Source organism: Arachis ipaensis, chromosome B01 (assembly GCF_000816755.2).
Source record: "Arachis ipaensis cultivar K30076 chromosome B01, Araip1.1, whole genome shotgun sequence".
Taxonomy (NCBI): Eukaryota; Viridiplantae; Streptophyta; class Magnoliopsida; order Fabales; family Fabaceae; genus Arachis; species Arachis ipaensis.
In genome coordinates this window covers 11,077,779-11,088,072 of record NC_029785.2, presented here as the reverse complement: position 1 = coordinate 11,088,072, position 10,294 = coordinate 11,077,779, and the positions used below count along the sequence as shown (strand labels likewise).

Below are 10,294 nucleotides of genomic sequence, written 5' to 3'. Positions count from 1 at the left end.
AATAAAATAAAAAGAACATGTATATTAATTTAATTTAAATATTTTTGAAACATAACATTAAAAAAATATTTTTTGTGGCCAATGAAGTTTACATTTTATATAAAGACCAAAATTTTAAAAAGCATTTAAGCCAACTCAAAACATATTATAAAAACTACTTAATTATAGTATTAAAAAAACTCTCAATTTATTTTCTTGTAATAAACTAATTACTCCATTAATGATTATTTAACTAGTTATAGTCTTTATCATAAATTTTAGGAGAAGTATATAAATAGTCTTTTACAAAGAGTACATTTGTAATCTTTTATCATGGTGAACTCTAGATTGATGATCTTTAAATGTTTTATCATTGTCAGTATCGCATCAATTGCAATAACAATCAATTTTTTTTTTCAATCTCTTTTTTTACATTTTTTTCTTCATTTTCTCTTCTCTTATCTTGTTTGATTTTTTTTGTTAATCTTCTTTTCAATTTTTTATTTTTCATATTTTCTGTTCTTTTTGGTATTATTATCTCTATTCACACTCATATCATTTTTTTTACCATAGTCGTTAATAACAATGCAAAAATAAAAAAAATTATCCACTATTTTTTTGGAAATGAATTCTTTCCATTTTTTTAAATAATTAAGAGAGTAAGGTGTGATCTCTTACTATTAGTTTTATAAGTGGGACCAAAAATAAATATGAGAGAGAACAATAAAAAATTAGAGATCACACTCTACATTCTCAATTTTTTTTTTAACAATTGAGAGAATTCATTCTCTTATTTTTTGTAGAGTACCTAGTGAGTACATCTTTCTTTTTTTGTTGAGTACGTCTTCTTATTGAGTTATTATTGTGTTATTGTTTATTTTTTAATAAATTTTACTTGTAATAAAATGTTAATAAGTTTCTTTCTATAAAAAAATATTAATAAATTATATATATTTTTTATATGTAATTTACATTTATCGAACTGGACCGACTATTCTTGTGATTACAGGTTCTGAATTTCTGATTTTATATTCTAATTACTTTTGGTGTTTTCGTAATGTTCGTTACCTTTGTGATGTTATATTATATCTTATCTTCTATGACTAGAAATTATTTAGTTTAGTTGATTACTTAATTTTATTCATGATTTTTGTTAGCTGAATTTTAAATTTTGTTTGTTAATAATTATTTAATTAGTTATAGTCTTTATCATGAATTTTATGAAAAATATATACATAGTCTTTTACAAAGAGTACATGTATAATTTTTTGTCACAGTGAACTCTAAATTGATGATCTTTAAATGTTTTATCCTTGTCATAGTATCTATAACATAAACTCCAGTAACCATCAAAAAAATTTTCCAATCTCGTTTTTTACAATTTTTTTTCTTGATTTTCTCTTCTCTTATTTTGTTTGATTTTTTTGTTAGTCTTTTTTTCAATTTCTTACTTTTTCATTTTTTTTTTCTTTTTGTCGTTATTATCTCTATTCACATTCATGTTATTTTTCACCATAGCCATGTTAGTAACAATACAAAAATAAAAAAGTTATCCACTATTTTTTTTGTAGAATACTTAGTGAGTACATCTTTCTTTTGTTGAGTACGTCTTTCTATTGAATTATTATTGTGTCATTGTTTACTTTGTAAAAATTTTACTTGTAATAAGATGTTAATAAAATTCTTTCTATAAAAAATATTAATAAATTATATATATTCTTTGTGTATAGTTACTAGTGAGTATATAAATATCATAATTAAAAAAATAATAGTTTTATTATAGAAAATTATAGTATATGAGATGCTAACTTACACATAACTTATGTATTTTAACAATTCAATACCGTGTTTAGTATGTGAGAAATATGATAGAGCCAACTTTTTTTTTTTTACCAAAGATATGAGACTCGAACCCACAACCTCTTAATTGAATATGGGGAGACTATGCCATTTGAGTTATAATTCATTGGCATGATGGAGCCAACTTAATAGCAAATAAACTAATTTTTTGATAATTGATAAAAAAACTTTTAAAAATTAATTTATGATATTTTTTATTATTTATTTATTTTTTATTATTATTATTAAGGTAAGAATTAGGAAAGCTTGCTGTGGGAGCTTCTTTTTTGACAAAAGCTATTAGAACTTTTGACCATTGGTTATAGTCCGTCTAAAATATTTGTCCGAAATGGATCCTTAACCAAGGACAAAAATGGGTTTCATGAGAATCCTCTTCAAGCCCAACTAGATAAATAAAAAAGTGATGGAATGTGGAACATGCGGCTACTGGAGTGGATTGCATGGAGAAATCTAGAACTCCAACCTGATATGCCTCGAGAAACTTCCAACATATCCTATAAATTTCATCAATGCTAACGTCATCTTCTCCCGTGATCATTTCTTTACTCTCGCAACATCTACTTGCTATCTTTTGTTAAACAAGAAAATTAAATGGCCTCAACACTTCCAAATATGAGTTTCTGTGCTCACCCTTCATCTATAAGAGTTTCCAATACCAAATTGCTACCAATCTCAAGAGCAAGGAATATAACTTTCCACAACAATGTAAAGGCTACTGCGGGAAATGATGCAAGCTTCCAGAGGACAAAGCAGCATCAACAATTGCAGCCTAAGATGAATAAGGGACTACAGTCTTCCCCCAAAGGTAATGGGAAAAAGAAACGTGTGATTTACCAATACTTCATTCCCTTGTTATAATTTGACAAAATCATTCTCCTATTTTTGTTAATATAAAATGCTGATGTGGTACAATGGTTTTGTCGCCTTTAACTGTTTTTGGGGACTTTTCTACAGTTTCAATCTTCATGTTATTTATTTTATAAGGAATGCTAGCGGGACAGTAATTTTTGTGATTTATAGCCATCAAATAGCCATCAAAGATGGTTTTAATGGTGTGAAATTGGTATGAGATTTCATTCAATAGCTCACTTTTTTTTTTGTTAGTTATGGATTGGCCAGAATTTAATAAAATTGCTGGTTCCTAGACTTTTTCATTTTTTTATAGGTATTGTAAAAATTAACTATTAAATTAATTATGTATATAAAATATATGTATTTATACAAAAGTATAGTGAGTGGTTTGATAATTATTTTTTTTCATTTTGTGTACGTACAGGCTCAAATTCACTGACTATTGACTCTTTGAATTGCAGTGCTACTGTTGAACCAGTTTCCAGAAGCAAGAACAATGAGACAAATGTTGGACACAATGGAGAGGATTGTGGAGAATCCATTGTCATACAGCAGCGCTTCACCTTTGATCGTAACCGAAAACGGTGAATACAATAAAGGGAAGCTGCCGTGGTTAATAAAAGAAGGGAAGAAAGATTACAAGATGAGGTTTAATATGCCAGGTATGAACAAGAACGATGTAAAGATATGGGTTGAAGAGAACATGCTGGTTGTGAAGGCAGAGAAGGAACAAAGAGTGCACCATGAAGATCAGGAAAATGGAAGTGAAGGGCATGAAGATGACTGGCCTGCCAGTAGCTATGGTAGATACAATGACAGGATCGCCCTTCCGGAAAACATTGAGTTCGACAAGATTAAGGCGCAGGTCAAAGATGGAGTTCTTTACATAACAGTTCCAAAAGCAAGTAACGCTGCAAAAAAGATTGACATAGATGTAGAGTAACCGCAATCTCGTAGTAAAGTTAGTTTCATGGTTATTAGAAAACTGCGATGGAATCTTTTGTGATTAAATTACAGGCCTATAATTCCCACTCGAGTTTATAAATTGCTTCCAAAATCATTAGTCCAAAATCATTAGTTAGGTAAACAAAAGAATCAAAGCAACTATGGTTTATTCATGGCTACATTCAGTCTTGTCTAATTTCCGACTTTTACCAAGTTATTATGACATCTAACATTCATTGGAAATTAGAAATCTAAAATCTGTATCTATACTTGTTTTTAACATACGTTTGATGAATCAGAACAATAGTGGCTAGTATCATATTTAAAGCAAAGAATTTTAATAGGAGTTTACACTGATGCTACACAATGAAAAGGTTAACAAATAGATCCTGACAAAGTTTCAACAAAGAAAGAACACGATGATAAGGTATGATCTTTTTTGTTAGTAATGTCAGTTAGAATCAAATACAAAAGCCACCAAGGGCGAATTCAATCCTGCAGCTCAAATTTGTGTTTGCTAAGTCTCCATAAAGAAATTGGCTTACAACAAATATGTAAAACGAGGAGCAGATTTGGCGGTCTTTCTCGCTCTTCTCCTCCAACTGCACTTGCCTATGGCCGAATTGGGAGTGCAGTAACCACTGTCACAGATTAGTAAACTTCTATGGATTCTGAAAGTGTTTGAGAAGCGAGAACTTCCGAAGGCGACAGATCTATCCATTAAGATGGTTTTTTCTTTCTGCCAGTTTGAGAGATGCGCCTCAACAGTTGAGTTTCCCTTTTCATCCCTCTGTAAGACAAAAATCAAAACCTTATCACATCCATTAGCAAGTTGCTTGGAATCTCTGATAAATGAGTTATATATACCTCTGATATAAGTAGATATAGAGATAGTAAAGTAGCAGCAGCATCAAAAGCAAAATGGAAGCAACGATGTAGAATGCATTTGTCTTCTTCTGCATATATCAAGAAACCAGTTAAATGAATTCGAACGAATTACATTAAATAGATTCATGTCCACCACATAGTTGGACAAGGTATTAAGGAGTCTTTGAAAATTCACTCTCATTATTATGCAATTTGTCAAGTTAAATTCTTCAGGATTTCTGAATCTTTAAGATTTTTCAGAATGATCCTCTTAAGGTAAATTAAAAGGGATAGAAATCATTTATTTATCTTAATTAAATTACCCGGCGACCTCTGGAGAAAGGTTTCCTGCTTCCAGTGCAGCTGTGTGCATCACAGAATTGGTGCAAGAAGAATTCTGACAAGTTGTCAATGTAAGAAAGCAGTAGCTACCCATAATGCGTAACATTTTACAGAAAAGAAACTAATATCGTACCATGGAGTCGGCTTGCTGCAGGACCGTCATTAACAGGAAAACAACTATCTGCTAAGCTCTGTAGAAAACAATTAGAGACAGATATAAATTGTTTATACCATCAATTTAGCCCTTGAATACTTAATAACATAGACAATTTAACCTCCGAATAACTAAATAAGTCCATTGTGTTCAAATGATTTACTCAGTTTGATAAATTTCCCAAACCCGCATAGCAACTGATGCTGCACTTGTTTAGTCCTTCAAGGGCTAAATTGTCAACTTTTCAATCTTTTGAGATAAATTGGTGGCTTGAAACAAATTTGGTTAAAACAAATGAATAGACAGACTGATGCACACCTCGCACAGATGTTTATTTCTTGCAGCAGCAGCAGGATTACATTTTGATTTTTTCAACCCAGAATTGATTTCAATGTCACAATGCAATGCACCACATAGATCTGCTAAGCACTGGCTCTGATTCTGGATCAAGCACAATGATCTTTCAGTTAGTGATGCTACTACATGTCTACATGTCATGTTGAGCAAAGAAAGCCATAAGTCTTTTTTATTTCTTTCAAAAGAATTTCTAGTTTGAAAATTCAGACAGGCCAATATCCAATATCTTAATATCAAAATAATAAAAGAATATTATTGACAGGAAATCATTTATGCTTAGGGAAGTTAAACAATCAAAGCATCCAACAGAAATAACCCCAAATAAGGGATCTTTTTTTTTTTTTTCATCCTTAAGAGGATCAACTAGTCACTATCAGTCAAAAGCAGGTTCCTCTATAGTAACCGTTGAAATAAGAAAGCATAGAGAAGCTTAGCTTAAATAAAACTAGAATGACCAGATGACAAAGCTTAGATCTAACAGTGGTAACCTTTTAAAAAGAGAAATTGTATTGAAGAAACAACTTACCAAATTTAGCAAATTGGAGTGTCTGTTATCAAAATGTTGGTCAAGATATTTCTCTTCATAGAAAATTTTCTTACAGTAACCACATTGCCATTCATTTATGTTAATGTGGGATTTATGTTGTTCCTGATCTCTGTATAGATCATTGTCAGGGTGAAGCTTACAACTTCTTGAGATATGATATTTTTCTTTCTCCACGAACGGCATCAAATACTACAAAAAAATCAATGTACGTTGCAAATGAACATCTCATCAGTTATATCATAATGATACAAAAAGGTCACAGTAGCATCATGCAAATCACAAATACCTCCTGAATGATCTTCTGTGCTGCTCTGCTTCTTTCTCTAGAGCAATATATTTGATGATTACCATCCTGTTCCTGCTGCAGAGTTCTGAATAGTGACATTATATATTAGGCACACCAATTCCTGGAAAGTGAAAAAGGAACGAAGCACAAACATATCGATTGAACAAAAGTAAGAAGAAAACAATTATTCAAGTATATCAAAATAATGATTTCTTTTTTTTTTTATATATATTTTACTTTCTGGACAAACGATACATAAAACAAAAGATGGGAGTGAATTAACTATAAAGTATGAGCCACACACAATTTATGTTATTTATTTCCTTCACCTTACTAATAATAGTATCACAAGGGCGTGAAGAAGTTAATACTGACACACAAACTAAAATTGCTGTTTCATTGCTCAAGATTAAATTCACTCACCTTCCAGCATTTGAATCTATATAACCCTGTAACAAAGGAACAATAAAAATTTATTTTCACACTGTCACGGAAATGGGAATTGAAACAAATTTGCAGAAGTCTTGAACAAAACCAAACAACAAAAAGTAACCAGGGATCCAAATTGTAACCAAGGATTATTCCAAATTAAAAAAAAAAAAGAAGAAAGAAAGAAAGAAAGATAAAATGGCGCACGAAATCCTTATGTACCCTTACGCAATTTCAATTCATTTCTGTTCTAATCCATATTCGTACTCATACAATACAAGCAACCCATGGTAACTAATGAAATGCTTCAGTTAAAAAGGTGTAGCCAAATAACAATTACTAAAACACAGCATGATCTCCACTAGAAAAATCATACACTATGCTTATTGGTTGTCAACGAACCAAATCATTTTCCACACTCTAGAACCCAATTTCACAAAATCCAAACACCGCATGAAAACAGAATTAAGCATTCAGGCAACAACTTGAAGCAATTACTCTAGAATCTATATAACCCTGTAACAAAGGAACAATAAAAATTTATTTTCACACTGTCACGGAAATGGGAATTGAAACAAATTTGCAGAAGTCTTGAACAAAACCAAACAACAAAAAGTAACCAGGGATCCAAATTGTAACCAAGGATTATTCCAAATTAAACAAAAAAAAGAAGAAGAAAGAAAGAAAGAAAGATAAAATGGCGCACGAAATCCTTATGTACCCTTACGCAATTTCAATTCATTTCTGTTCTAATCCATATTCGTACTCATACAATACAAGCAACCCATGGTAACTAATGAAATGCTTCAGTTAAAAAGGTGTAGCCAAATAACAATTACTAAAACACAGCATGATCTCCACTAGAAAAATCATACACTATGCTTATTGGTTGTCAACGAACCAAATCATTTTCCACACTCTAGAACCCAATTTCATAAAATCCAAACACCGCATGAAAACAGAATTAAGCATTCAGGCAACAACTTGAAGCAATTACTTAACAAGAATCAACATACACTATGAAATTAGCCTCTCTATTTTCATATAAATAAGAAGTATCACAACTTAAACCTTTATATTGCTGCAGCATAATGAACCAAACCCTCACATATTTGCATTCTATGGTAATCCAAAATCATACAATTCAAGCAGACAAGAATTTACTTCAGCAAGATTCTCACTCCAGAAAAAATTGCAATGTTCAATAATATAAAACAATAAGTAAAATAAATAAAACGAATTTGTATTATTTTTTGGGGAATTACTTGATCAATGCCTTGAGCAGTTGAAGAAACCCTTGCGGGCTGAAGAAGAATGCAGAATAGAACCAACGTCAACAGCATCTCCATTGTTCTCGAAGATTCTTCTTTCTTTTCCTTCCAAAGAGACGAGAACATCTCCGAATCCTTGATGAACGGAAACGATTGAAACTTTGCATAAGAAGAAAGAAAGGAAGAAGGAAAGAGAAAAGAAAAAAGGGAAAAACTCTAACGCAGTATTTCTTCTCTTGCGAGTTAGGAAGTGGAAGCACGCCGTGCAGACACGAGAGTGTAGCCTATTGGAATATGCCACGCGTCCAACCCCAGAAGGCTAAGATTTTCGTTTGACTTCTTTGGTCTAACCGTATTGACCTTCTAAATTTGTAACATTTTTTATTAGTCAATGAATAATCTTCAACTAGTGTATATAATTTTGTATTATTAATTTGTAGGATTAATTTATAGTCACACAAGTGGCCAGTGACTGTTTTAAATTTATTTGCTAAATTGAACGATAAATACAACGCATGATAGCATGTTAGATGTATTGGAATATGTTCATAATAGACTTTTTGAATTTTATTTTTCTTTTGAAATGTGTAAAAATTGAAGAGTACTTATGATAGCTATTATATTTGTTTAAAACTTGAAATTCTTATAGTTTTTTAAAAAGGCATTCCTCTAAATAATATATAATGCCTCACATTTCATAGCATATATTCATAGAAATCTTTTACCCAATAATATGATTTAATAATAATTTTTGTTTTAGACTTTGTTAGTTTTATATGTTTAGAAAAGAATAAATAAATTGCAAATGCATGACTATTGAGTTTTTTTCACTTGACTCGATTATTTTTATAAAAATACTATTTGTATACATTTTTAACCATTGTTTTTAGCTACCATATATAAATATGGGTCTGAATACTGGAAAATCAGCTTCATTCAATGCTAGCATCTCTCTCAACTGCAAGAAGATCAACTGCATTGCCAAGCTCCAACTCTGTTCCTGAGTTCTTAGTACCTTTTAATGAATGGGAAGAGGAAGTGGGAAGACTTCCCTATTCAATCGGTCGAGTCGAAGGTAGGATTTCAGGTTTTTTGCCAAGCTATAAATCAAAGAGATCAATCAATTTTTTATTTGATGTTCCATCGGCAAACACGACAAAAAAGGTAGTCGAACCAAAGTGCTAGTGTACAAGAAGGAGTTTTCGACAGTGGTAGAAATACAAAAATGTTTCATCATCGAGATTCTTCTGGTTGGGAAGTTTGTCTGTTCTTTTCACTTCTTATTACTCTTTTGTTCACTTTTTCTAACATTTCTAGTACCAACTAATTCATTCGGGAGAGACATTGTAAGATGTCATGATGCGCCTATTCCTATGGCCATTCCTTTAATACTTTTGGCTCTATAGGTTCCTCAGATATATCTAATCCCAATGAGAATAGAAGTGAGCCGCTTCCGTTGTAGTCGTCGTAGTCTTTTAGCTTATGTAGTGGTTGGCCTTCCTACAAGCACGTGCCCGCCAAAATGCCTCCCCATCAAGGATGAAGCTGCTTGCTTTAAATATAATAAAAGCGCAGAACAACCACCCTGATTTCTGACCAAGGTGAACAATGCGAATAAGAAAAAGATGGATCCACACTAAGAGTTCCTTGTTCAGATCATCAAAGATCACTAAAGCACCTTTTGGTATGTATTGCCCCCTAAAGATCAGATCCACCAGACGAGAAACTCAATTCCTTGTAAAAATAAGGGTTAAGTTCAATTTTGGTCCCCAACGTAGATGTCGAAAATCGGAATCGTCCCTAACTTTTTTTTTGCTACAAAATGGTCACCAAAGTTTCGGTTTGTTTTAAAATCGTCCGACGGACAAAAATACCCCTCCCTCCCCTCTTCTTCCTCAACAGCCATCTTCTTCCTCAACATTAACCCAGAAGAACAAACCCAGAAACCAGAAACCAGAAACAGATGCACAAACCCAGAAACTCATCTTCTTCTTTAACATTAACCAGAAACCAGAAGCAGATGCACAAACCCAGAAGAACAACAATGGATGTAAGCAGCATCAAAATTCCAAATTCAAGCCAACATCAAAACTCAGAACTCAAAAAAAAATCAGAAATCATCAAAACTCAGAAAAAATCATCATCTGAAATCAAACAAACAACAATAAAAACAGCAAGAAATAGAAGAACAAGAGTAATAGAAGAACAACAACCCAGAACTCAAAATCATCATCATCTTCAAAACTCAAAACCCAAAATCAGAAAAACGAAAACCCATAACTTAGAACAACAACAACACAGAACACAGATTGATAATCATAAGCATGCAGAAGCAGCAGAACCAGAAGAAACCACAAGAAACCAGAAACCAGAAACCGGCGAGGAGCACCGACCCCGGTGGCCGA

At 32.0% G+C, this 10,294-nt stretch overlaps 2 protein-coding genes across 4 annotated transcripts; one reads left to right on the top strand and one right to left on the bottom strand.

Annotated features, from left to right (window-relative positions):
• Positions 2,233-3,815, top strand: LOC107624983 (small heat shock protein, chloroplastic). Of its 2 annotated transcripts, none has more exons than XM_021117377.1 (2): positions 2,233-2,662; positions 3,153-3,815. In XM_021117377.1, exons 1-2 carry the CDS (start codon positions 2,431-2,433, stop codon positions 3,632-3,634), a joined length of 714 nt encoding a protein of 237 aa, XP_020973036.1. In that variant the 5' UTR covers positions 2,233-2,430; the 3' UTR covers positions 3,635-3,815. The 2 variants fall into 2 exon arrangements, with proteins under 2 accessions (XP_020973036.1, XP_016182976.1); XM_016327490.2 differs by having other exon boundaries at positions 2,244-2,644.
• Positions 3,932-8,140, bottom strand: LOC107624967. Of its 2 annotated transcripts, none has more exons than XM_021117374.1 (9): positions 7,884-8,140; positions 6,613-6,638; positions 6,190-6,310; positions 5,883-6,092; positions 5,318-5,440; positions 4,979-5,036; positions 4,827-4,900; positions 4,504-4,592; positions 3,932-4,426 (listed from the first exon to the last, which is right to left on the bottom strand). In XM_021117374.1, exons 3-9 carry the CDS (start codon positions 6,286-6,288, stop codon positions 4,357-4,359), a joined length of 723 nt encoding a protein of 240 aa, XP_020973033.1. In that variant the 5' UTR covers positions 6,289-6,310; positions 6,613-6,638; positions 7,884-8,140; the 3' UTR covers positions 3,932-4,356. The 2 variants fall into 2 exon arrangements, with proteins under 2 accessions (XP_020973033.1, XP_016182965.1); XM_016327479.2 differs by having other exon boundaries at positions 6,190-6,274; positions 7,884-8,138.

What these genes read in the sequence shown, in the direction of transcription:
- LOC107624983 (XM_021117377.1), top strand. Translation starts at nt 2,431, where the DNA reads ATGGCCTCAACACTTCCAAATATGAGTTTCTGTGCTCACCCTTCATCT. An exon ending in AGGTAATGGGAAAAAGAAAC is followed by an intron (nt 2,663 to 3,152) that starts GTGTGATTTACC and finishes TTTGAATTGCAG; the next exon opens with TGCTACTGTTGAACCAGTTT.
- LOC107624967 (XM_016327479.2), bottom strand. Translation starts at nt 8,015, where the DNA reads ATGTTCTCGTCTCTTTGGAAGGAAAAGAAAGAAGAATCTTCGAGAACA. An exon ending in GAAATAAACATCTGTGCGAG is followed by an intron (nt 5,037 to 5,317) that starts GTGTGCATCAGT and finishes TGTTTTCTACAG; the next exon opens with AGCTTAGCAGATAGTTGTTT. An exon ending in TATATCTACTTATATCAGAG is followed by an intron (nt 4,427 to 4,503) that starts GTATATATAACT and finishes TTTGTCTTACAG; the next exon opens with AGGGATGAAAAGGGAAACTC.